Consider the following 27643-nt stretch of genomic DNA (forward strand, 5'->3'; position numbering starts at 1 on the left):
TGAAGACTTCACTACATTGTGTGTTTCTCAGATTTTATTAATACATTGTAGAGTTTTCAGGACAGCTAGCAACTGTAAGGACCGTCTATCATAATCCATCACATTCTATTTTATAAATAACTGAACTGTACGTAACGTGTGCCTCTGTGTTTATACATTAAATGGCGGTGATTTAGTTAAAACGTTCCTTTTTATTTATTTTTTTTTTTCACGATCGGCCTCCGCGTCGCACCACTTTCATATGTTCGGAGGAATACTGCGTGTGTGCTGTGTATGCGTTCAATGATGTGGCTCGTTAATGCATAATGTGTTTGTCATTGAAGTGCAGAACATGCTGTAATATATACAGAGCTGGCACCATGCTCTCTTTGTACGTCACATCCACGTGTGATACTTTGTCGAAGGAAAAGGTGAAGTAGAGGAATGAGACGAAGAGTTTTCTTCTTCTCCAGTTTTGTTTTCATGCGGGTCAGAGGGTGGAAGGATGTTTTCAGTCCGTGGAAGAAGCCTGAAGCGAACGATAGAGCCTTAAGGAAAACAGATTTACGGTCATGTACACTCACCTGCCTCTTTATTAGGTACACCCGTTCCAAAAGAACACCCGTTCCACATGGCAGCAACTCAGTGGATTTAAGCATGTCGACATGGTCGAGACGTACAACCATTCAGGAGTTTACAGAGAATGGTTTGAAAAGGCAACAACAACAGACACTGAGTACCACACTCTTGCCACTGAATTGGGTTTACAGTGTGCCTAATAAAGTGGCTAGTGAGTGCCAAAACTTCAACATAAACTTAAACATCAGAACCTTAATGAAGGTAGAAATGATTTGCAGAGCAGCTTTAGCTTGGTGTGACCAAAACGAGAGACAAATACATATACATAAGAAGTAGTGCTATAGTATTAGCATCTTGGTTCAGTTGACAAAACTTTCCAAAATCAAAACAACAATAATCATATTACTAAGACAACTATGGCTGCAACTAACGGTTACTTTCATAATCGAGTACTTGTGTGGTCCGTTCAATGTCAGAAAATGTTTTTTTTGGTTCAGTTTTAATGATTTCTTTGTTAAGTGGAGCAAATAAAACATTTAAGAAGCTGAAAATCATAGTAACTTATTTTTATTATTGGAGAAACTCTCCATCAAACAAAAAACAATTAATAGACTATCAAAATAGTTGACGATTAATTAATAATTGATCCATGAATGAAGTTCTATTCCATTAACATGAGCAGCTAAGAATATGAAAGTAATTTGAGTTCAGCATGTGGTTGGATGATAACTTTTTCTGCTAATGTTCCTCGTTCAAAAAGCACTTATTTGTTAAATATATCGCATAAAACCACTATACTAAATCATAAATCTGCGGAACTGAACCATGAATAAATGAGTAATAAATTGGAGTGCATTTATTATGCTGTAGCTTCTGGTCACGTACAGTTTCACGTACAAGATCAATACTCAGCCAAAGTGAGAACTGGTCAAGTGACATAATGGATAATGGACACATTTGACTGTGAGACAGAGACGTACCTGTGTTATTCCCCGACCTGCACTCCTGCGCAGTTATCTTTACTTTCTGATGCTATTGCTAAATATTCAGCATTTCTGGAAAGAGGAAAAAGTGATTACAATTTGAATTCATGGCAGTATTGTTGTTGGAAAATAATATGAAAACACAGATATGATCGTATGAAAGTGGGACCGGTTGCTTTTTTTTGACTTACAGGAGGGAGGGTTTGGTTTTGGTTTTTACTAGCAGGAGGATGACGGGATGAGAAGGACAAGACGTAAACACACCACGTTAGACAAAGAGACACACGTGAAAACACACAAATATGATGTGAACAGTGAAGACATGACAAACACATGAGAGGACAGGTGAAGGAGAAGACAGAGAGAGAAAGTATTAACCTAAGAGAACGTTACAAAGGTCTAATGGTGTGTTCCAGTTGTGGTCAGAAGTCGGAATTTCCGAGTTCAGAACTGGAATTAGATCTCGGTAATCTCACACAACCTGACGTAGGATTCTAACATGGCTGATGGTAAAAACATTTGCTACTTTTACTGATAATTGCACTTTTTTGTATTTGTTTCACAGTAAATCAGTCGTAAAGATCGCACTGTTCACGTTTTATCACCGAACGTTCATTGCTAACAATGGCTTAAGCCCCGCCCCACACTAGAGGATAATTGGTTGTGCCAGATTTTGGTCCCGATAATAATGGATGCCTTCAAGTTTTAGGTTGATTTGACATGTTTGATATTTATGACTGAACAGTGATTGGGGGCGTGAGCAGAATCCTGCAATAACCAATGAGAATACTTTTGTTTAGAACTGTAACTTGAACAAGCCATGACTCAGCCATGACTTCATCCACAGTTCTTTATGTTTCTCAGCACAAACCATCTCACACACACAACAGCTATTAACTGAGGCCGACAGTCTGTTTATATTCTGAAGTCACGTTAAATCACGCAAGTTTCTGTGAGATCCCAAATCCCTGGAATCTTCTCCCGGAAATGGTTTAATAAACAAGTGTGTCGTCCTGCGTCTAATCTGTGGATCCTTTCTCAGGATTAAAACGTTGAAAATCATTTAGGAGGTTCGTTAACAATGGCAACCCCGAGATACATTTGCGTCTGTAGTTTCTTACGACCCGACTTCCAATGTAAATGGAACACACCATAAGTCTTAATTAAGTAATGAATGACGCTCATACAGGTAATTCTTGATAATGTTGTGTTTTCAAGTTTTGAAAAGTGCTTGAATTTTGGACAAAGTGCTTAAAAGATGCTTGAAATAGTGAATGTACCCCCAAAACATAGCTTATTGTTTGCTTATTATATGGGAGAAATAAATACCAAAACCTGGGCCTGTACCTGTAATTGTAGAACACAATTGTGGCAGTTTATAACCTTAGACGTTGGAGTGCAACTAACAGTTATTTTCAGAAAATGTCTTGTTTTGTCCACAAACTGAAAGGATTCAGTTTTAATGATTTATTTTTATATGGAGCAAAAACCCCAGAAAATAATGACAATCTTTAAAAAACCCTCCAACTGATTGATTAATAATTGATTTATCAAGTAATCGTTTCAGCCCTGCTGTATGAACCGTGATTGGTGGGACACTTTTTAAAGCTTTATTTGCATCGGCGGCACTAGTTTTATTAATGTCATTTTGAAAAGTCAAGGTCCAGTCACAGCAGACGATCAATTCACACTGATTTCCTTCACTTCCTCCAGGTCAAAGGCACAAATTTGACTGTCAAATTACACTGCACGTGCAACATAGGCACAGATTTACTTCAGAATAGATGTATAGCTCACGGTGATGTTTATGTTAAGCATTGATTTTGGCACAGATTTGTTAGGTTGTTTTAAAGTCAGCTGCTGTGACCAGGTTTGAACTCAGGTGTGTGTTGTTTTGAAACAGTCCATGACGAATGTCTTTAATATCAAAACATTGATATTAAACGAGGGCAGAATTTTTGTCATCCTGTCAAGACGAAAATGCTTTCATTCACATGTCTTTGACAGAACCGTACACACGTGCACGGGGATGATTCAAATACTTACGCTGCTTCTCGTAATGCTTCCTCCCCGGCCGCGGCGATCTTCCTGTAGCAGTAAATCATCTCTATGAGGAGCCAGACCTGCAGGCCGATGATGGACACGTACATCATGACCTCTGACACGATGGAGGCTGTTCCTCTGCTGGCTGCACAGAAGACGACAGCACAGAGTGTGTGTGTGAGAGCAGGAAGAATCCCAGCTGTAGTTCAGTGGTTCTTCTGTTCATTGTTCACTGCACTTTATTATTCCTGACTTCCTGTTGTGCCTTAATCCTGACCCCCAGATTTTCGGTCTCAATCCTTATGACTCATAGCACTTAGAATGCTTTTTTCCCCCCATTCCATTCCGTATATAATACAGACGCAATATACTGTAGAGTGTCTTATATCCTTTTTTCAGCACAACCTATAGGCAATCTGATGAAACATGTTTATTTTTCCATTTTCACCAACTCTATAAACTACTACTACTAAAAAAAAATATGTAATCTCTCCATTATGAGAGTAAAATAATAATTTTAAGAGAAAAAATCATAATTTTAAGAGAATAAAGTCATAATTTTATGAAAATAAAGTCATCATTTTATGAAAATAAAGTCATCATTTTATGAAAATAAAGTCGTAATATATCGAGAATAAAGTCATAAACTTTATTCTGGATATATTACAACTTTATTTTTTGTGATATTGCAACTTTATTCTCGTAAAATAAATAAAGTGCTAATACTACAAGACTTAAGTTGTAATATGACGAGAATATGGTTGTGATTTTACGAGAATAAAGTCATAATTTTTACACCAGTATGACGCTACGTAACGTGCTGACGCGGCCATCTGGCCAAAACATGGCTTCAGCCAATAGCTGCACTCTGGAATGTTTAAGCCAATGATTTCATACCTTTCGCCACCACAGAGAGATGGACCAACTTGCTGACCACGGTGTCAAACTCGTAGTGGTCATAGATGAGCTTGCGAAAGAAGTGACAGTGGTAGGTGCCTGTGTCATTGAAGGTGACGTTCAGCACGTATATGGACCCGTCTTGGATGTCGCTGCTCCTTTTGCTCCCTTTCCAGTCTAAGCGGTCCATGAAGCTTTCGTGTTCGATTGTGCCGCCATTTTCATCGTAGGTATAGATCTGGAGGCATAAAGGTCATCAAACAGCTCATGTATCATCTGCGTACATACAGTTTATGGTGTACATTTGATTGATTTGTTGACTGACTGATGATTCCCACACCTGGGTTGACTTTTCAAGGACTTTCCAGGACCAATTCCCTCTAATTCAAGGACCGAATGTGCTGACACAGCTTAAGACGGGAGGGCATCTTGTAAGAGCGTGTATATTGTATTATTTTATATATAGACATGTCGCAGCACGCTCTGCATCTGGAAAAAGTCATTGTCCTTGGGATCTTGGTCAAAGTCAGTCTTTGTGATTTTCTGTGGTGAGACAGAGATCTTGGAATTTCCATTTCCCAGGCATCGCGTTGTCATTTGCTCTCTCTTTAATTAACGTCACTCGCTCATTGTTCTGCGTGGAATCTCACATCAACGGCGGACAGAGACAGTGGACAGTGTCCACAATACCGCTAGTAATTATGATTCAGTGTTTGTCCAGCGTAGGCCTAGTCTGCGCACATCAAGCAATGCAGGGCATGAGACAGTAGGTGGCGTCCTAACAAACAAGGGAGACATTTACCTAAAATATTGACCAAACTTCTTTCTTGAGTACAATTCAAGCACTCAAGTTCAAGCACTCAAGTTCTCTCTTCCTTTCTGGATTGTGAAAATACTTTGTTACAGTATAGATATTCAAAGGTCATCATTTAAAAACAATACAGAATAAACTGTGACATATTCTTAATTTCATAAACAACTTTGTTTCTTCCGGAACATTATTATTATTATTATTATTTTAAATCTGCCAAATTCCCAGGGCGAGGGGAAGGGTTTGATTTCTTAATTCTAACTCCTAATGTATAACATGATGTAGGTAGTGCTAACCTGAGTCCTATATTATTGGAGCTGTAAGAGGCAGCAGAAGGTCAATGGAGCTGTGTGTCATCTGTGAAGCTTTAATGATCCGTGGTGTCAAATATCACGATTGATTCTTTACTATGACCTCGGCACCGCCAATGCTGTCATGTGATCGAGGACTGTGTGTGTGTGTGTGTGCTTGTATGTGTATCTTCGTGAGGACCAACAAACAAAAAGTCCTTACAACTTTAAAGCCCTGGTTTTAGGGTTAGGGTACAGTATTAAGTTGAGATGTTTAAATGAGGGAAGGGGCTTGTTAATGGAGTATGTCTCACTAAGAATGCTGTGTAAGAATGTGTGTGTGTATGTGGACAGACAGTATAGAGTTCAAGTTTCAGGTATGTGCTTATATAAATAGCTTGTAATTTGAACGTTTCTTGGATGAGACGAGTGCTGAGCACTGTAAGCTCACAGCACAGTCTTAGGTAGAATCCCGGTGTGTACAGGGTTTTTCTCTGTTTGTCGGCAGGGTTCCCACACCTTGTTTGACACAAAATTCAAGGACTTTCCAGGACCAGTTCCCTCACATTCAAGGACTGAATGTGCTTAGACAGCTCATGATGGGAGGGCAACTGTTAAGAGCTGCTTCACCCATGGCGTCCACTTTTATTGATTTGCAGCATGCTCTGCATCTGGACAAGTGATTGTCCTTGGGATCTTGGTCAAAGTCAGTCTTGGTAATTTCCTTTGATGTGACAGAGATCTTGGAGTTTTCATTTGCCAGACATCACGTTACTCGCTCATTGTTCTGCATGGAATCTCACGTCAACGGCGGTTCAGTAGGTGTTGTCGTAACAAACAAGGGAGACATTTATCTAAATATCAACTTAACCTCTTTATTGCACCAAATTCAAGCACTTTTAATGACTCGTGTCTATTTAGGGTGATTTTCAAGAACTTTTTAAAAGCCCTGAGGATTTCATGGATCCATGGGAACCCTGCCTCAGGATACTAAATCGTCACAAGGGTCCGCAAAGGGTGTATTTAGCCACAGCACTGCCAAAACCAGCGACCATGAGCCGAATCACAACCCATTCAGTTGTATTTCAGTTCAGTGATTTAGGATGTACTGAACGATTCTGTGAACAACTCTTTTTAATGAACCAAGTCTAATGATTTAGTTACACGAATACAACTGCTTTACAAGTCACTAGTTTGTTTGTGTCGCATATAAAACAATGTCAGGGCAGTTTCATGCAGCCGTGCTATGATGACTCCGCCCACGTTGAGGAGGTACTATAGTAATGCAAAATGATACCAATCTGAGCCAAGTCCAGCTGGAACTGTATAGTTGGAAAAAAATGCCAAAAGAGGAGAACCTGCAATGTTATTTGAATAGAAGATAAAACACTGCAGGTCCTATTGTCAACCAGCAACTACTGAGGCCAGAACATTGCTATGCCAAGTGTATGGACATTGTTTTGAGTGAAAATGGATTGTTTTGTGACTTGACCAAAAAAACTACAAGGGAGATACCCCCCACCTCAGAAACCACCAGTGCAGAATATGTAAGTGGTGAGGCGGCACCTGCTGCTATTGTAGCAGCTGGGAAGTGTAACGAGAGAAGACCCAAATATATACAGATAAAGACAATTTTAGACTATATATATATATACACATATATAAAAATATACATATATATGTATATATATATATATATATACATATATATATATATATAGTAGGGGGCCCCTGCTCCATCTTTCCAACAGTTAGGGGGTCCTTGGCTTGAAAAATGTTGAAGAGCCCTGGACCCTGGATAATTTTGGCTTTCATGATGTCACATTATCAATCACATTGCAGGAAAAGCAGAACAGCAGGGTCGAGCCGAGTAGTGCTACAACTGTATAATGTAAAAGTGCCATTAGTGTGTGTGTGTGTGTGTGTGCATGTTGGTCATGTGATGGACTTGTCCAGGGTGTGACCTGCCTCCGTCTGCTGGGATTGGCTCAAGCTCAAATACTCCGAGGATAAGCAGCAGATAATAATGATAATGGACGGCTGGATGCTGAAACCTGACGGAGATGCTCTGACACAGTCGTCAGACTAAAAATATGCTTCATTAATGGAAGGCGTGCACTCACGGGAATAAACTCGCTTTCTCCTTTGGGCATGAATTCCCACTTAACGTAGGACGTTGCCTCCACCTCACTCCTGTTCTTGCAGGAGATGCAGCCCAGTTTGAAGCCTTTGCCTGCCACTGCCTGTGTGTCAGAGTCCACTTCTGCACAGGCTCCATCACACTGGTGCACTGTTTACAAAAGACAAAAAACAGTCTGAATATTATTTACTTTATGGCCTTTACATAAGGTAGAAAATGTGAAAGCATCAAACTGAGACTCACCAAACAGTGTGCAGAACAGAGAAAGGAGCAGTAGATGTAACAATGCCATGTTCCTCAAAGGATCCTCAAGTTTTTCCTCTCTATTGTAATAACAATGTAGCTTATCTGCAAATCCAAAGAGCTGCAATGGAAGTAAACTGATGCCCTGTGTGATGATGTCGCCTCGAGCAAATAATAAAGTGCAAAAATTGTGTTTATGACGTCCTAACAGGCCCGTGGAGGAGCTGTTAGTGTCTCCACTTCTTCTTTGGCTCGAGCCAGCAACAGTTTCCTGATGGCCACAGGATTTATTACCACGGGATTATTGCTTCTTCTTTTTTCCCACCCCCCCAGATGATTGCTCCACTGGATTGACAGTGCACTGTCTGCTTTTAATTACCCAGCAGCATATTTTAATCTACGATATCTGGTCACGCACAGTGTTCCCCAGGTCTACCACCTGAGATTTGATTATGTCGTGTGTTTGTTCTTGTTTCCCTGATGTCCTAGTGTGAACTGCACAGAACAATCACTAGACCTCATGTCTTGTGTTAAAAATACACTATACTCTTAGAGCAGGAGTGTTTGTATAAGGAGCGACATGCCAGCCATTGTCCAAAATGCAGTGCATTTACATACATAAATACATAGCTATATACTGTGCATGCTTTATGATAAGAATTCAACTGCTACTGCCTCTTCTCAAGGCGATCAAGAAATGAAAGGATAGCAATCTAATTGTGCAAAAATAAAGAATAATCCTTGTGTGTCCTACTGCCGTGGATCAGAGGCCTCCTGTCCTCGTTTCCTCTCGAAGAAAAAAAAATAAAGAATAAAAAATAGTGTGTCCTCTCCTGCGAAGACAGAAGCTCAGTGTGGAAACACTGACTCTCTCATCCACCTAATGACCCCGAGCTCGTAGAAGAGATGCTTCAGTCGCGTTGGCATTGCAGATAAAAGAGCGTGTGCGCCTGAACGCCTCACACCCGCACACAAAAATGAATAAATATATAAATAAATGTACAGTGTGGTGGTGGGTTTTTTTTCCACCTGCGTCACAGCAGCGGTACTTCTGCCCCTCTGCGCTGTCAGGATGCTGCAGATACACTGCGGTAAAAACGCCTGTGTGTGCGTGTCAGACAGACTGACTGAGCAGATGCGTGTGATGTGCGTGACGACTGTTTTCCAGCTTCAATGTTATTAGGTTTTTTTTTTTAACTCACACTCACCCTCTTGTATGTGTGAACTGTGACACTTCATAGCGATTATAATGTCTTTATAATAATGAGAGAGACATTTAAAAAAAATAAATAAACAAATGGTGAAATGGCCCTTTAACTGAACTCCCGTTGGGCGGGGTCTCAAAATGGCGTCTCCCTGCCGTCAACGAGACAAGAGTCCGACATGCAATCGACACCAAAACAAACTGACGTTTAATATATTTAGTCGTAGTTTAAAGTCGGTGACGTGAAATGTCTTCAAAATTATATACAAAACACACCAAACATCCACTCATGGAAGCCTGTTTGTGACAAAATAATTATATATATCTCTGTAAGTCGTAATAATGAGATACTGTCATATATGAAATACTAAGTCATAATAATGAGATACTAAATTATGTAAGGACCTATTATCTCATAATTACGGGATGCCTACTCAATAATGTCATAACTTTGAGATGCTACGTCATAATGAGACGCCATACTAATTAAGACTTAGCATCAAATAATAATTGACATAGCATCTCATTATTATGACTTAGTATCTCATATTAATAACTTAGCATCACAATTGTGACTCAGTATCTCATTATGACTTAGTATCTCATAATTATAACTTGGGTTATTTTTTTCCATTTTGTAGAAACGGGCTTCCATACTCACTCACGTGACGTCATAGTGTTATGTCAACAAGCTACCGTCAGCTACGCCTACGGGCTAGTTGCTGTTGACCGTTGCTAGGTTGTTTTTGAACACAAACAAGCGATGACACCTACAATAATCTATTCATGAATAACATTTTTATCCTGTAGTAAAGGGGTTCCATGTTGAAATTAAAGAATCTCGTCGTATCGACGTGTCGAAGGTAAAGTACTCAGCTAATGATACATGGCTAACACGGATAGCATCGTAGGCGCTTTAGCTTTGTGTCATTCTGTGTTAGCATCTAGCTGACGCAGCTTAGCAGCTGTGTTAGTTAGAAGCTATTGAGTCAATACACACCTACAGCGTTTTAAAGTCACTGTAAACTGTCGCTGTATAACAAAATATTATGCTAGTGGTAGTTATTATTATGTTGTACAAGCGCCTTGTGACGACATTTTAGCTGATACCAGCTAGCTTAGCGAATGATAATGTTACAATAGTCACCAGATGGAAGCATTTAAAATTTATAGATAATGTTATTTGTCTGCTGTTTACACCTTTGCCTAACGTCATGATAATTGTAATTGTAGATATAGTTGTGATTAATTTCCATCAGTTTTCATCATTGATTTTGGTGCTGATTAAATTCTGGTGTAATTTAATATTCTGGAATTAAAAAAATTACTGACAGTCACACATCTCCAGGCAGTTTCTGCATATATATAAATTACAGGGTCAACTTTGATGGCTATAAGTCTTTGTGAATACAAATATGACAGTGTCACTGTGCTATACATGAATATACTGTAAAACAAAATAGATATTATCTTTTTTATTACATCGATTCAAGCAAATCCATAAATCCTCCTTAATAAAGAGAAAGTTTGTATATATATATATATATATGTGTGTGTATGTATGCTTATTGATATTCACAGTGCTCGATATTTTTCTCTGATTAAATATTTCTTCTTCTCTGTAGCTCTGTGTGACTATGGATGCGACCTGCAGTGTTTCTGCAGCTCCAGCTGGTTTGACAATCCAGGTGTGTTTCCCTGGTGTCCGGGCGGCTGTTCTGGACAATTTGAACCGACAGCGGGAGGAGGGCAGGCTGTGTGACCTTTCTATCCAGGTGCAAGGTCAGGTGTTCAGGGCCCACCGTTGTGTCCTTGCTGCGTCCTCACCATACTTCCACGACCAGGTAGGCTCGAGTTTGCTCATTAGTGTGATGGATTTGTGTCCAGTTATGATGGACTATGGAGGATTGCCTTTGTTACAGCTACTCCAACCAACAGAAAATAACAGACATTCACAGCCTATACTAGAGTGGTGAGACTCACAGGGTACATCACGATATGATTCAATATGCGAAACGTGGTCCACAATACAAATAATATCACAATATGATTCTGTGATAATCAATATATTGCAAGACAGTCACATAGCATTACATCACAATATCTCGCTAACTGAATAAAACAAAACGTCCGTTAAAAGTTAGAGGTACAGATTTCTCTATTTTATCACAACATAGAGCGACGTGTATAAAGTCTATATATTGAATGTGGATGGGGCATCTCCCTCTTTTTCGGCCAGGTAACTCCTGCCCAATTTTCCCTCATTCATCTGAGCAGCGCCGCCGCAAAGAGACATGAAGTAGTGAGTAGTTTGGTGAGTGAAACTGGCAGGGACTGTTTACTTTAGAGCGCTTTCATTTATTCATTAAAATATTTGAAAATTTGGTCTCCTTGTTAGTCAAAAAATGCTTTTTCTCACTGTTGTCCTGCTATAATTGCCACGTTCAATTCTGGTTGCGCTAACTGTGAAGCATATGCCGAGCAACTCCTGTTTAACTCCCAACCACATTATCTGGGTGTCAGTAGACTAAGAGAAAGTACAATTCCAGTTGGGCTAAATTTATACATGTATTTTTAAAGTGTGGTTTCAGTCAAACTGACACAATTATTTAATATTTTTCTGCCATCAATAGGTGTTACTGAAGAATGTCACAACAGTCTCCCTTCCCTCCGTTATGGACCCAGTAGCTTTTGAGAGTGTCCTGAGTTCTGCCTACACGGGCCAGCTGAGCATCGTGCATGATGACATTGTCAACTACGTAACTGTGGCTAGTTTCCTCCAGATGTGGCACATTGTCGACAAATGCACTGAAATCCTGAAGAGGCCCCGAGCTTTAGTAGAAGTCCCCCCCGGAGAGGCAGCCGCAGCTCACCAGGGAACCACATCTCGACAACAATCTCCGAGCAGCACTGACTGCTTGAACCTCGAAAGAGAAGGAAGGAGGAGGGAGAAGAAGCCTGATGCCCTGCCCCCTTTGGCGACATGGAGGCGCCCACAGCAGTTCCCCAGATGGGGGCGTCCGCGGCCCTCATCAGCCCAGCACTTAGCGGACACTCAACTCGACACGCTGCCCAGTTATACAGAGAGTGATTACGCCAGCTGTGAGGAGACGTGGATATCAAGCCATGCAAAAACCAGCCATTTTACACATGATGGAGCTGCACACAATAGCCGCCACCACGGGGGGTTCCCTAGTGGTGAGACATTAAAGCAGAAAGTCAGGTTTCAACAGCGGGGAGCACTGCTGAGCACTGAGAGACCGCTGGATAAGAACAGGGTGAGTGAGGACAGTGATGAAACCCAAGAGAAGAGAAAAATGGAGAAGAGAGAAATTGAAGCAGATGAAGGTGTCGGAGAAGAGGTGGTGGAGAAGGAAGGCTTCACACAAATGGGACACTGTGGTAAGATACAAAAGTGTTGTTTCAATTTCTGAACTAAACGTCTCAGTCACAAATAGTCATTGCTTTTTTTTCAGGTTTGCCCCACAATTATTTCTCAATTTAATGTAATGCAATGTTGATCAGATTGTATCTACTCATACATTAAACCAAGCCTGGAAGAATATTGACGTGTACCTCACGTGAGTTCTCTGACTGCTTCATAAGTGGTTGTAGCATGTATTTCTAATTATGGCAAATGACAAAAGTTATCATTACATCCAGGAGGAAGCAACTTCCAGCCCAGTGAACACATACACACAAAACACATATATGTCTATAAAATATTTACAGATCAAACAATCATTTCTGGATTTCTGGACGGGCTCATATTGAGTATCCATGCTCTAGTGTATGTGTTTTCGCAAACAAAAAAACCTTAAACCCACTAGAGAGGAAAAAGTAGCACAAACAGCACAGATAAATACTTTTATATCTTGATCTTAATTGTTTTATTTACTTTTTTCCTCCAGCCCCTCAACAAGTTTCTAGTGAAAACACAGAAGCCACAGGAAAGACCAGTGCGGACACGATGAAGGACAAAGTGCAGAGAGATCAGGTGGGAGGTGATCACTCTTCCGATGTGCCTGACGCTCATGTTTACCAAACAGGTGAAGGAGATCTGTGTCCGTCCTGTCCAGATTCAGCTCGGCAGCAGTGGCAGTCAGGTTCCTGGTCTCAGCCAGAGCACAGGCCGCAGGAAGGAGAGGGCAGGAGCTGCAGTAAAGACCAGGATGAAGATGAGGAGGAAGAGGACGTGAACTTTGAATGTTTCGGCGAAGGGACCTTCAGCAGAGACACGTATGACGAGATTGAGGACGGCACCGGGCAGGTTTCCCAGAGGCCCCTAGTGTCGGCGTCTCCAGACTTTGCCATGGCGAGTTCAGAGACGCACTGGCCGTCCACAAGCACGGGACAAAGCAGCTCAATGACCCCCACCTCCAGTCGCCACTTGTCCCCATCCTCTGCTGCTTTTCCACCCCCTTCCTCACCCCCAACCCCATCTTCATCCTCCTCAGTCTCCCTCGCTGGTGCCCCATATACAGGAAAAGTCCACTTCTGCCACTGCGGCAAGGCCTACACACTGAAGAGCATGCGCGACCGACACGTGAAGATGCAGCACCTGAACCTGCGACCTTTTGGCTGCCCCGTCTGCACAAAATCCTTCAAGATGAAGCACCATCTCACCAAGCACCTTAAAACCCACGGCGGGCTGCGGCCCTACGAGTGCAGCCTGTGTGGGAAGAAAGTCATCTGGAGAGACAGTTTCCTCAGGCATCAAGCTCGATGCGAAAGACTCGCCTCCAGCTCGTCGGCGAACAGCAACAGCACGAGTACAGCCGCAGCGGACCTGGACGACAGCTACAGTTACGGCTTTGACGAGGGGGAAACGTTCCTTGCTCCGGCGGGACAGGTGAAAGTGGAGCAGGTGGATTTTCAGGACGGGATCGGACTGCTGGACAGCGTGTCTGGGATCGTGGACGAGCTCAGAACACAGTCGCAAAGTCTGAACACTGGCGGCCATGTTTTTAAACAAGAGGCCAGTGAGAGTTTTAGTGGTAATTAAATCTTAAAGGGATAGTTCAGGGTTTTTTTTAATGGGTGGTTGTGGCTTGAGCCCTGCTTGAGAACCAACATGAGACAGGCATGGTTTCTCTCACTATGAAACACAGCTGCCAACAGGGACACAAGGAAAGACAGATTTTAGACTGACTGACTGACTGACTCACTCACTCACTCATTCATTCACTCACCCTCTAACTCACTTTCTTACTATGTTACTTTGTTGTCTGTCCTAAAAAGTAGAAAGGCTCAAGAAAACATTCACACATTAAGGGCTCCAACTAACGATTAATTATTCAGTTTAAATTATCTTGTTGTTATATGGAGCAAGGAAACAAGAAAATAACAGAAACTGCTGAACAGAAACAAAATAGTTGTGGAGTAATTTAGTATTTGATTAATAATCAACATTAAAACTAATTTCAAAATGTGTCTTTCAGCCACTTATTATCAGGGTCACCTAACAAAATTAAAGCTTGCTTAAATCTATGCTATCTAAAGAATGTGTGTGCTGCCTTATCTTGTCATTAGTCAAGTTTTTTTGTCAAAAAAGGTCCATAGAGAAAATCAAGTTTTTGTGACTTGGGGAAAAGTGAATGAAGGATTTCAAACGCCTAATTCACAAAATAACACATCTGAACTAAGTGGTGGATCAACAACTCTTGTCATGCTGTGATGTAAAGTTTTTCTCTATGGAGTTTGGTATGGGACAAAGAATGATTTTAAAAAGCGTCACAACCTCAGTTTCAAAAGGTTTGTCGAACAGCAAAAAAATGTGTTAAGTGTCTTAAAATGTGTTTCAGTTTGTGTCCCTGCTCATGATGTGTAAATATCTTCATACAACCACATTTCAGAAAACCCCAACTATCCCTTTAATGTGAAACATGTTAATGGCACTTGAGGTGTATGTAGATAAATACATACGAGGAAGACACTTTGAAAGTCCAGGGACACAAATCATTGAAGTTTTCTTTGAGAAGTCGCTTTGGTTTGATCTTTTTTTTTAATGTGCATTCCTTGTTGTAGGTATTTTATATTAAATAAAATGAAAAAGAATAATTATGTGCTTCATTGAAGTGACCCTTTATCATTGACGCAGTGTCATTTTGACTCAGTATTTGTTTAGTGACGATGTAAACTGTACATCTGTAACAAGCAAAGCTGTGAATGTACCTAGTTATGTTAAATTGCATTTTGCACATGTGTTTTTTTTTTTTTTTTGCCACTGACTTGCATTGGGAAATAAAAAGGAGGTTGTAAAAAATGTCTTCTGTGCAATAATGATTTCTCCTGACATTATGTAAAAGAAAGAAAGACGTTTTTGTATACTGTATGGTAATAAAAACAGATTGGATGTTTAATTGGCGGTATGTTGTGATTCATTTAATATGAGTGGATATCGATTTTGTCCTACAACACATTTTCCTTCTGTCTTGTAGCAGCTCAGCACGGAGCAGCAGGTGTCACTGTTGTAAACATGAGATTGTAAATCCACAATGAGGGGCAGTATAAAGAAGCAAATGCATATCGTTTGATATAATATTTTATCCGTTCAAATGAATGGCTTCATCCTAGAAAATGCTTTTACAATAGAGAATATGCATTTACTCTGTAGAATCTCACATGAACAAACAGAATGATCATAATTCACTTCACTGTCCCAAAGGTAAAACAGAAGACACATTTAGACATGTTTTGGGATTGTGACTGATTATACAACTTTTTGTGTTCAATTCCGATGCTGATATCACAAACTTGAGTATCTACTGATACCGACATTAGTGTTAGCAACACATTCGTGCTGAATCATTTCAAAGACATAACTCTCCAACTGTGTAACATATATTGTCGTAATAAACTGCGTAAACATGACTCAACTAAAATGCTTTTGCGGATTTTTGTTTTTTACATTTTTACAGTCTGTGCATAGTGAAGCATGCGACAGATATATTTTTGGATTTTACATTTTTATGTCCCATATCTGATCTCGATACTGACCGACACCATCCCTAGTAAAAATTTTTTTATATTTTTATACGACAGTTTATTGGCATTCAAAGTAAGAGAATTGTATGCTTATTTGGGTTTGAGAGTGGAAGTTTGAACAGTGTAATGCTTTTTATGGCCGTAAGACAGCATGAAGATAAATGGTAAAGTGGTGAAACAATAGTGGTAGTTTAAACTTTTATTAGAATTCATTTATTTGTTTATGTCACTAGTGTTTCCCATGTAGAGCATGTAGGCGGTTGTGCAGCAGGTGTGGCGTGTTTCCAATCACCTGACTCCTCTGCTGCTACACACCTGTGCCTCATCTCCTTCATCAGTGGTTTCCCTCTGCTGTTTGTGACTCAGTCTTCATATTAATATAAGAACTCAAGCCATGTTTCTCAGTCAGTTCATCTCTAGAATGTCCTCATGTTAGTTGACAGTTGTCTCCCTGTATTCAGTGCTACCTGCTCTTCATTGTCTCCAAGCCACACTGTGTCCACTAGTGTCACCTCACCTGTCTCTCTCACACGCATGCACGCACACACACACATTTAAGCTTTTCTTACGCTATATTGAAATCTGACTTGATTTTAAAAACATGGGAGACCACAGACACTTTGTAACTGACTCCCATCGCTAGTAAAAACCAGTTAATTTGGGGAACAGCTTCAAATATAATCGATATAATGTAATTATACAACAGTTTGTTGGCATTAAAAGTAAGAGAATTGTATGCTAAGTTTGAACAGTGAAATGCTTTTTATGGCCTAAAACAGCATGAAGATAAACAGTAAAGTGGTGAATGGTCAAATCTGTCAAGCAGCCTATGTTTAATGTGAATTCTGTGCCACTGAGATAATTACCACATAAACGTTATGTACAGGAAGTGAAACTGTAATTATGGTTTTTAGGTTTTAGTTAATTGTCCTTGAAAAGTTGTATCTCTGCATTATTTCTAACACTTAACCCTGAGAATGAAATGTTTTTCTTGGTCTGTGGGAGTATTGACAGGGGAAGGAGATAAGGATATGACTCATCGCGGGTTGGTATTAGGTTAAACGCAGGCCTCGTGTTCACCTAGTCTTTTATGCTGGGTATTATTATGTAAGACTGATGACTGACCTCCTGAGGATACTGTTATTTTGTTGTTTTTTTTTGCAGGGGTTGAGTCAGAGGCTAATGAGTGTTTCAGCAATTTAGCTGCTCAACAATCCTCGCAGCTGCAGACGTTGGGGATCTGTTTATAGAGTTGAATAACATCAAACTACTTTAGTTTTTTTTCCCTACATGGACACAAACACTTGGACGTGGACGTGAAAGCTTGTCCTCAGATTTATTACAGCGATGAGGATGATGTTACATACATTTTTGTCTGACCTAAAATATATTTTTAATTCTTTAATAGCAATTGTTTTATGTTGGTGCTATATAAAGAATATATTTGATTCCAACAATTTTGCATTATTAGAGAAATAGTTTGTCATTATGATTGTTATAACAGATATTAGGGTTAGGGTTATGGAGATGGTAGGGGAGGGGAGGGCAGGGTGAAACTTGGTCTGTCGGTAGTTGAGTAGAGGGACAGATTCTATGTACAATCGCCACATTTAATTCAAATCTGATGAGTTTTAACAGAGATGTGATTTTATTTTTACAGTTTTGCCCATTATAACAGGAAGTTGCTTACAGGGGGCGAAACGTACAGGATTAGGGTTAGGGTGAGGGTTATGGAGATAGTAGGAGATGACAAAGTGAAACTTGGTCTGTTGGAAACTTGGTCTGTTGGTAAATTTAATTAAAATCCAATGAGTTTGATGATGATTTTTATTTATTTGTTGAGCAGTTTTTTTGTATTGAGTATTTGCTCATTATTATGTATTATATATACATATTTTCCTTTGGTGACATCATCAGTGGGCAGTTTAAACTTTTACTAGAATAAAATAACTTGTTAATAACTCTGTCACTAGTGTTTCCCATGTAGAGCATGTAGGTGGTTGTGCAGCAGGTGTGGCTTGTTTCCAATCACCTGACTCCTCCTCCTCCTGACACACCTGTGCTTCATCTCCTTCATCAGTGGGAGTATTTAAAGGTTTCCCCTCTGTTCTTTGTCTGTTTGCGAGTCAGTCTTCACAGACGCAAGTCAAGTTTCTCTGTGATTTATTTGCAGTCAGTTCAGCTCTAGAATGTCCTCATGTTATAGTTAACAGTTGTTAACTGTCTCTGTATTCAGCACGAGTTGTTCTTCATTGTCTCCAAGCCACACTGTGTCCACCAGTGTCACCTGTGTCACACACACACACACTCCACCTTAAGTTTGTCCCACTCTAGAGGATTTTCCGACTTGATTTGCATTTAAAAATGTGGAAGACCACAGACACAACGAACTTTGTTGTCGAGTCTCAATGTTTTAATCCTGAGAAAGCCCAGATGAAATGATCCGGTCAAGACACGGGACTTCACACATTTAATCAAACGATTTCAGGGAGTGTGGGGGCAGGCTTTCATTTGCAATACTATACAAAACTAAAGAGTTAAACCAACAGTTGGTTAGAGTGACTATGTGTGTATATGAGTGTTGCATGACAGGATTGTGTGATGTCAGCGACCACCTCATATGGGTTAGAAGAAAGTTAGATTTAGAGAAATGATTGTTGCCATTGATGGTGTGTTACAGTTGTAGTTTCAACTGGAATGCTACCTCGGGTTCAATTTCCAAATCGGGAAGTCAGAGGAACCTCACAAACCCCAACATAGGATTCCAAGATGGCTGCCGCTTGCGTCATTAGAAAAATACTGAGCTACTTTTACTACTAATTGCACTTTTGTCTTGTGTTTTTCACATTAAATCAGTTGTACACTTAGTACTGTTCAATATTTATCCATGGACATGTTGCTACACCGCATTTTCGCACAGATTTTGTGTGAAAAATATCATGTAGAGGGCTGTTTTTCACGGGCTAACAATAGCTAGCCCAAGATATGTTAGCGTCCATGTTTTTACCTGACTTCTCAAGTTGTTGTTTCTCTACATTATTCTACATACAGTATAGATCACGTATGTTATAATTTGGCAGTGTAATAAATGAAATTGAACTGGAGTAAAATTAAGGACATGGAAACCTTAATACCTCTTAACTGAGAGACAACGAACAGTGTTTATTTCCAGTTAGACAGAACATTTAAAAAACCTTTTACACAAAGAGGAAACATGTAGCACCATCACGTATCAGCAACAGCAAAAAAGCATCTTTGACTACGTACGTTAACGTGAACTTACAAACATGCCCTGTACGACAACAGAATGACAAACATGCCTCAAACATTGAAGTCCTTCAGTAAACGCCTCACGCTACCGTCCGCCTTAAACCACTGAGCCACTTGCGATCTAACCATCGACTGAAACCGTCTGTCTGTCTACTTTCAAATGACGTTAAAACTTCCAACTTAATTTAACAACGCAAACAAATCACTTACAACAAATGAGACTGAAGCTGCTGTAAGACAGAGGAGTGCTTGTTGTATTTACAGTGCGTTATGTCACAGTGCATTTGAAAAGGGCTTTTTTATTCTCTTCATTCACACTCACAACAACAAACTGTACATTTTGTATTAATCACAACGAGGAAAACAAAGGTGTTACATTAGAAAAACAACATTAAGGCTTGTGAGTCTCACATTTTTGAGACTTCATGAGGAGAAGAATCCATGTTGATTTTTTTTCAGCGTGTCAGTTGTTTCTACAGGAAGCAGTGAGGTACATGAAGCGCCACTCGTGTACAAAAGTCAAACGACGGGTAGGACGAATAGAACAAAACCTTTTGGTCCAAACAAACGTCAGACAGCAGACACTACGACAGGACCATCAGACACTCAAAAAGATGATTTTACACTCTCATAAACACATAATTACAGCTAATTGACGACTATAAGACAGGAAGTAAGACTAAAGAAAACACTGGCGTGGTGACCACCCACATCCCTGCGTCAGTGTTGCATCACTGTCTGTAGAAACACGAGGCTTTTGTTAGTGGGTTAATGTCTCTTGAGGTTGTGAGTCCACCGCAGGCTGATCTGTTTCACCTTCTTCTTCTTTGTTTGCTATCGGCGCACACGCGTCTGTAGTTTGGTCCTCGGTGGAGAGCTTAGAAGATGGTGCTCCAGCGTTTAGGGGGAGGACGGGACTTAGTTTCTCCCTGGAGAGAAGACAAGGGAGGGATGATGACACAGAAATGGACAAAGAAGTACCCAGAAGTAGCATGTAGCCACCAGGGGGCGACTCCAAATGGCAACCAATGGTGATGTCACACATAAGAATTTAAACTCATGTTGTAAAGCCTCGAGATTCATGAGTTGGCTGCCGCCAATTTGACATTTTGCAAACAGATGTTCAGCTGTCAATCACACTGGTGTCCACTACTATGTGCCATACTTTATTGTCTAATTTGCTCTAAATGGGTCCATCATTTGCACAATCATCATGAGCTATATACTGTATAAAGCTCAGGTTGCTGACGTCACGTTATCCCAGCATGCAACACTTGGAACCACAACAACGCCATTTTGGCAGGAAAAGTCGCACTGTTCAAATCCAAACAGATAAAACCGGTAGCAGGCTGTTTTCATAAAAAGTGAAGATAGTGGGTAGCTGTTGTGCATTGGTGTACCGAAACAGTTGGGACAAGCAAAGGGGAGAACATTTGAATGGATCACCAAATATCTTGAAAGATGGCAGCGATGCATCACTGCTAAAAAAAACAAACATAAGATGGAGCGATTTGACTCCACAAGCATTGGATTCCACATGTGTAGTGATCACATGGTATCAGGTGCAGAATCCAATGCTAACTAGCTTTAATATCTTGTTTTATGGGTTTTTATTGTTATGTCAAAACGTGCATCTGAATAGTGCAGGTCAGGAATAATGTCCTCTTTGGCTGATTCCATACTCGTTGTATCAGGTTCTGCAATATTTCGCTGAATCTTTGCCCAGTGAAAAGTGGCGACAGGCAGAAACTTTTCCTGCCAACATGGCGGTGGCAAACACACAGAGTCATGTGACAGTACTGAAGAAGACCTGAAACTAGCAACTGAGCCTATTAACTCCTGAGGAAAATATGAACTGACATAAATCCTGTTTAGAGGAAAATAGATGATAAAGTGCAGCACTTTGTCCACTAGGAGCCTGGTGAGAGTTAACATCTGTAAACTTCTGCTTTCAGAAATTGAAATGATGCTGATTAAATCAAGAACATTAACACTTTGTTTTGCTTCCAGAACAGTATTTACATTTGTATATGAGGAAGACGTTTGTTTTCTATCCAATGATATGGCAGCTAAGAGGAATCTGTAGTTTTTGGGTTAAAGCTGCAGTATTTTGATTGTCGAGTAATAATCTTCTCTTTTTTTAAAAAAAGGGGGATGAGTTTAAGTAGATCCACACTGAAAATAAAAACTGAGGTAGTTGTTCAAACAAATGTATTGAAAACTAATCAATGAATTTGTTTATGAGAATTTTAATGAATGGATTTATATGTAGTTACACTGTAAAAATGAAGATGTAGCTGTTCAGGTGTTAGTTTATTATGATGAGATGCTGCTGTGGAAGCATTTTGATGGATAAAAAAAATGAAATGATGAATCTATACTACTCACTGATGTCTGTTGAGAGCATCACTGTTGCATTCGGGTAAACACAGATAGGAAACATTGCTTATGAGGTCCAGATTTAAGAAAGAAGAGGAGTAAATTTAAATGTGAATGTGTGGTGAGCTCACCAGGTTGAAGAGTCTGGACAGTGTACTTTGGTCTCTGCGTCTTCTGACCGGCGACTTTGTGCTCTCAGCACGTGGCGAGGAGGCCTAGAAAAAGATGCTCTATAAGCACAGATGCAGACCTGGAACCAGGATGACCTGAAACCACGTCTGCTGCTGTGTCATTGTTGGCAGAGATTTTTTTTCACCCTTCCTGACACAAGTTACTGGGGTCAATTTAGAGTGTCCAATTTACACACGAGCAGCGGGGATTGGGCACCTTGCTCAGGGGTACACCAGCCCTTGACCTAGTGGGAACAAGCAACCTTCCAGTTGCAAGCCAAGTTCCCTTTCCACTTGGCCATGTGCTGCCCCCTTTTAAGTTCACTATATATAAACTTCTTTTCTCTGTATGTGATGGGACACCTTTGTCCACATGGTCATCAGTGACTAAAACCCTACATGAAAAAGAACTGCTGTTACTGTTATCGCATGTCCACCAACGATGTGTCCTTAAAATAAACAAGTAAAAGACTGCAAATGTCCTTACTAATGACCAAATGTTACCACAGATGTCCAAAATGACATCACCAGACAAGGGCTGTTTTTTTTCTTAAACCATTTATCATCTTTAATTGCATTGGCATTGATCTTCTAGAATTAGAAACAATGTTTCACTGGGTTTTAATCAACTTCACTACAAGCTGAATTTCCCTTGTGGGCTATGAAAGGAAGCGGATGTCTGTGAAGACTCTCAGTCATCTTCAGTTTAGATATAAGAGATAAGATCTAAGAATCTAAACTCCTGAAAATTGATTTGATGTTACTTTTATAAGACTTGGTTGGTAGGTTGGTTGTTGTTGGTGTTTTACAGCAGTTGGCAACCGTAATGATAGATTACTCGTGTCATATATCAAGTTAATATCATTTTTACTCACTTAAAGGTCCAGTGGGTAACATTTAGCAATGGTTACTTGCCAAAATGAAATACAATACCCAATCTGTGTCTGTCGATATACAATAAAAAAAAACATTATTTAGTTTTCATAGCCTCAGAATAAGACTTTTATATGGACGTTAGTCAATGCCCTTGCTTTACTGCGGCGGCCATTTTGTGCCTCCATGTTTCTACAGAAGCCTGATTGGACAAACCAACCACAGTTATTTTGAGTTATTTTGCCGCCGGAGTTTGTAGCGCAAATGAAGAACGACGTCCCTGCTAGTATGAGAGGATGCGGCGTGTCGCTAATTCTTACACACTGGAGCTTTGAGGCAAAAGGGTTGTGTGTGTGGTTTCTCTGCAACAGCAGCAGTCTGACGGTGAAGAGCATGTGACAGGACAGGATTCACGCGACAGTGACCTTCAGGGTGAGGAAGGAGAGTGAAATACAGGGGCGGAGCACGGCCCACAGTGGAATGACATGGACGATCAGTCGTCAAATGACACAAATGGCTGCCCACAGATGACGACACACAGTCGAGAAGCCTAACACAGAAGGATCAGTGAGTCATCACTGGCACGGAGTAGGAAAGGCAGGTGTTACAGAGAATTAGAGGTGTGAAAAGGAAGAGGAAGGCGGTGAAGGCCAAGAGTTCCTGAGAGAGAAGGTTTTACCGGTTGTGGTTCATAAAAAGCTGAGCAGTTTCAAAGTCATCCAGGAGCAGGGAGTCGCTCTGGAGTTAAGGGGGAAATTGAAACGTGTTAAATACACTTCCTCAAGCTTCTGAATTAATGTGTTTCAATGATCACTAAAGAGGGAGCTGCTGTCAGCTCTGTCTCTGAAGGCTGGTGAGTAATCAACACTCTCAAAGATATTCAAGACAGAGACTGAACATGGTTAGGTAACGTTTACACTGTGGACAAGAAGAGTTCAGATTTACACACACACACACACACACATGAAAACACACAGTGATACACTCAGGACTGGTGCTTTTGTTCCATTTGAGAAGCAAAGACTGAGTGACCTACCAAGCCCAAGACTTCTCTCCACTGGACATGAAACAGAAAAATACAAGTGACATGATGAGATGAAGTTCAGTGAAGAGTGTGATTAACACCTGCGTCCACCTTAATAAAATCTGAAAAGAATCCAGCTGCCACCATTAGATTAGATCGCAGTGTCAGGGTCATGAAAGAGAGGCAAGTTTTTCCATTTCTGAACAAAATTGCAAAGCCTTGGAACCAAAGTATTTGGCCACACCTGTTAAGTGTTAAATTCAGGTGTTTCAATTAGGCTTTGGTCTCCAGGCCCCTTATCTCCAAACAAGGACAATCTTAACACTTCAGCATACCCTAACTAACCGTAACCCTTGGACAATGCTATGCTTCCAACTTTGGGGAACAGACTCCTTTCTATTCCAACATGACTGTGGCCCAGTGCACAAAGCAAGAACTATTGCCTTGACTGGCCTGCATCGAGCTCCTATGGGATGAACTGCAGCAGAGATTGTGAGCCAGACCTTCTCGTCCAACATCAGTGCTCTACAGAATGAATGGACACAGTACATTTGTCCATATAGTGTATCTTAACAATTTAACACGTTCCCTGTTGGATGAACCTCAGTAACGTTGGTGAAAAATTCCACCGACATCAGTATGTCAAGATATAAGTTGAACTTCACCTTTGTGTGATATTTAGGTAACGCATTAATGGCGTGCTCCAGTTGAAGTCAGAAGTCGGCAACCTCACAAACCCTGACGTAGGATTCCAAGAAGGCTTCCACTCGTACGTTTACTGTTAATTTCATTTCTGTCGTATTTGTCTCACATTAAGTCAGTTGCACGCGTTATACTGTTAAATTTTTATCCATGGACGTGTAGCTATGCTGACAAAATACCATGTAGAATGTTGTTATTGACTGGTATTGCTAACAATAGCTAGCCTGAGATACGTTTGCATCCATGTTTTTTCTTCTTCTCACTTCTGATGTAAATAGAATGTAGAATGTAAATGACACCATAAGTCGTTAGCATTAGGCTTACTGTTCCCAACTACTGCAAAGGCTGTTAAATGACAAACTATCAAACAGCATTGCGAGTACTTTTCACAACGTTTCACAACATTGGCTGACAAGTAAGCAGTATGAATATTTGAGTGTTTTTAGTATCGGCATCAGGTGGCGCCAAAACCCCAAATTTTCAACTCTCATACAGACTAGCTATCGAAGTCTAAATTATTCAACGTCTGGAAACAAGAAACTACCATTTCATTTTAAGAACCAAATGCTGCTTTTCATGCTTGGTATTTTGAAAGAAAACATGAGTAAAGAAGTTATGTTTCATCATAAATCTGCACATGGCTGTTTTGCCACGCCAGTGCTAAATGTCGGGGACAAATACTGTGAAAAAATAAAAAGCCACTCACCCTGGATTTAGGACGAGGAGAGGAAACCTGAGAAATAGCAAGCAACACAGTGACTGACGGTAACAGGGCAGGAAAAACAACAACAACAAACTTTGATTTACTTGGATTTTAATTTTTAAGAGAAAGCTTTGTAATTTGTGATCGAGAGGAGGAAATTTGATGACACACTGTTGCAGAATGAATGCTAATAGCAGACAGACGGCAGTTTATTGAATTAAAAAGTTAAACTTTAAGTTACTTTATTCCGTGTTTTTTCTAGCGTGAGGCTTTTTTTTTCAGAGCAAATTGCATGATGCTACAGAATGACTATACATGTGGTTACACAGTGAATGTGATTGAGTATAAAACTTACAATGCTCCTGAAGAAATGCATGACAGCATTTTCGTTGGGCCGACGGCGAGCAGAAGATTGCTGGGGTGAGGAGGCCAGATGACCCCGGAACGACCCCTGCCGGGATCAGCACAAGTCCAAGTCAATACAATTCCATTTGATTTGTTTAGCGCCAACTCATAACATACATTATCCCAAGATGTTAGAGTTATTATAGAGATGTATATTATATGTATTATATACATTATATATCTATATTATATATCTATATCTTATATCTCACAGTGTAGAGAGAAAAATGTAAAATTTAAACTTAAACTAAACTTTACATTTACTGTATATACATTTAAATGTACTGTGAAATAAATAAGATATCAAACATCAAATTCTATCTTCTATGTAGTACATTTATGAATAACTGCAGGAGGGCAAGAAGATTTATCAGGTGTAGATTTTGACGCACAGCAACATGGACATTTTAAAATGAAGTTGCATATACTGTGTGTGTGTGTATATATATATATATATACACAATTACAATATCTTCTGTATATGTTTGTCTCTTATAAATGTGTACAATTGTGTGCATAAATAAAGTTATATATGCATTATAAAAACAATTTATTTTTATTTGACAAACAGATTTGTGTGCCTGTTGACTTCTCTTATAACTTATAACAGGTTCAATATCAAAACTTTAAAGATATTATTTCTGACATGTCCTACAACAATTGTGGCTCATAAAATGCACATATTGAGGAGTTATTCATATTTACAGGAAAATAAAATATTTAGTGCTCGTTAACTTTATTAGTCAGTCTTTACGGAGAGAGTTGGGCAATATATGTAATGTAATGTATGTAAAACTGGAAATAGAATTGAAAAAAATATTTTGAGATACTAGATGGAATAAATCCCCTTTTTTGGATGTATAAAGCAGAAAAATCACAACAAGCAACACGATGCTTCTGAATCAAGCTTTTTACCAAAAAAAATCAAAAAGCAAACCCTGTTAGTTTTAAAAAAAGAAAAAATAGAAGAAGATTGAGTGAGCCATCGCTGTGCTTTAGGTACCAAATTGTGAAGTGAATTGATTAAGTGAAATAAGTGAAATAAGGATTAAGTGGAGAGAGCTACATTTAAAGTTGCAGCAAATCCACAGTCATTTTTTAATTTAAAAAATCAATCATGGAAACAATATTATAGTTGATCATTTAAGTTTATAGTGGAAATGATATAATCGTGAGTCATGGATTTGACCCCATCACTGGACAAACCCAGCACAAAATAAGACATAGGAATAAAAGAATTTCAAATTTTAAGATATATTTGATGAAAAATCTTGAAATGAGCTACTTTCAGATTCAAACACACGGATGCTCACCTTGCTCCTTTTCTTCTTCTCTCCTCCAAACAATTTGCTAATCTGATCCATGAGTCCTGGGTTCTTCTTTTTCCTCCCGAGCCCAAAGGTGCTCTGTCCTGAGGTACTCGCCGTTGCCATGCTATCTTCAGCCGAGGGGTTGGGTGTGGTTGACCTCTTGTCTATTTACTCAGAAGTTCTCTTCCAAGTCCTCGGCCCACGCACGCAGTTCACTGGAGGATTGAATCGCCTCTGACTGAGGCTCGGGAGGCAGTCTTTGAAGGTGTCGTCCCAACGGTCTCAGGGCACCATGGGACAGGAGGGGGGGTCAAGTTAGGAGAAGGGTGTGTGTGTGTGTGTGTGTGTGTGTGTGTGTGGGGGGTCCATAGAACTGGCTGGTCTCCAAACATTCTTTGGAGCTGCAGTGTCTGTGTCAGTCACTGCCGCCCTCTGCACTGGCCTGGTCATTGTTCCTCTCCTCGTTTGCCTCACCCCGGCCGCAGGAACAACGAGGGTTATCACTGAGTGTGAACTCACAGCCTGATGCTGCTCTGTGACACCATTGTTGAACTGGCCTCATTTATCTTCTTCATGGTCTGTGTTTAAACTGGACGTACAGTCGCCCACATTAACATATGGTGGCGACCTCGATGAAAAAACTCTGTGAAT

General features: G+C 40.1%; 3 protein-coding genes across 7 annotated transcripts; 1 reads left to right on the forward strand and 2 right to left on the reverse strand.

Moving 5' to 3' along the window:
- Window positions 1–19: 19 nt before the first annotated feature.
- scn1bb (sodium channel, voltage-gated, type I, beta b) lies at window positions 20–9051 on the reverse strand. 2 transcript variants are annotated; one of them, XM_044052396.1, is made up of 6 exons: window positions 7966–9051; window positions 7706–7872; window positions 4482–4719; window positions 3588–3729; window positions 1539–1613; window positions 20–527 (listed from the first exon to the last, which is right to left on the reverse strand). In XM_044052396.1, exons 1-5 carry the CDS (start codon window positions 8012–8014, stop codon window positions 1544–1546), a joined length of 666 nt encoding a protein of 221 aa, XP_043908331.1. In that variant the 5' UTR covers window positions 8015–9051; the 3' UTR covers window positions 20–527; window positions 1539–1543. The 2 variants fall into 2 exon arrangements, with proteins under 2 accessions (XP_043908331.1, XP_043908332.1); XM_044052397.1 differs by having other exon boundaries at window positions 20–508; window positions 7966–9050.
- Window positions 9052–9837: 786 nt separating this feature from the next.
- Window positions 9838–15531, forward strand: zbtb22a (zinc finger and BTB domain containing 22a). Its single transcript, XM_044052343.1, has 4 exons — window positions 9838–10032; window positions 10795–11013; window positions 11803–12571; window positions 13081–15531. Exons 2-4 carry the CDS (start codon window positions 10807–10809, stop codon window positions 14172–14174), a joined length of 2070 nt encoding a protein of 689 aa, XP_043908278.1. The 5' UTR covers window positions 9838–10032; window positions 10795–10806; the 3' UTR covers window positions 14175–15531.
- Window positions 15532–19287: 3756 nt separating this feature from the next.
- mbpa (myelin basic protein a) lies at window positions 19288–27258 on the reverse strand. 4 transcript variants are annotated; one of them, XM_044052408.1, is made up of 7 exons: window positions 26996–27257; window positions 25633–25728; window positions 25281–25307; window positions 23885–23905; window positions 21937–22020; window positions 21815–21835; window positions 19288–20355 (listed from the first exon to the last, which is right to left on the reverse strand). In XM_044052408.1, the coding sequence occupies exons 1-6, from the start codon at window positions 27113–27115 to the stop codon at window positions 21833–21835; spliced, it is 351 nt and encodes a 116-aa protein (XP_043908343.1). In that variant the 5' UTR covers window positions 27116–27257; the 3' UTR covers window positions 19288–20355; window positions 21815–21832. The 4 variants fall into 4 exon arrangements, with proteins under 4 accessions (XP_043908343.1, XP_043908344.1, XP_043908341.1 ...); XM_044052409.1 differs by lacking the exon at window positions 23885–23905 and having other exon boundaries at window positions 26996–27258; XM_044052406.1 differs by lacking the exon at window positions 21815–21835 and having other exon boundaries at window positions 26996–27253.
- Between the last annotated feature and the right edge of the window lie 385 nt (window positions 27259–27643).

Source organism: Solea senegalensis, linkage group LG20 (assembly GCF_019176455.1).
Source record: "Solea senegalensis isolate Sse05_10M linkage group LG20, IFAPA_SoseM_1, whole genome shotgun sequence".
Classification (NCBI taxonomy): Eukaryota; Metazoa; Chordata; class Actinopteri; order Pleuronectiformes; family Soleidae; genus Solea; species Solea senegalensis.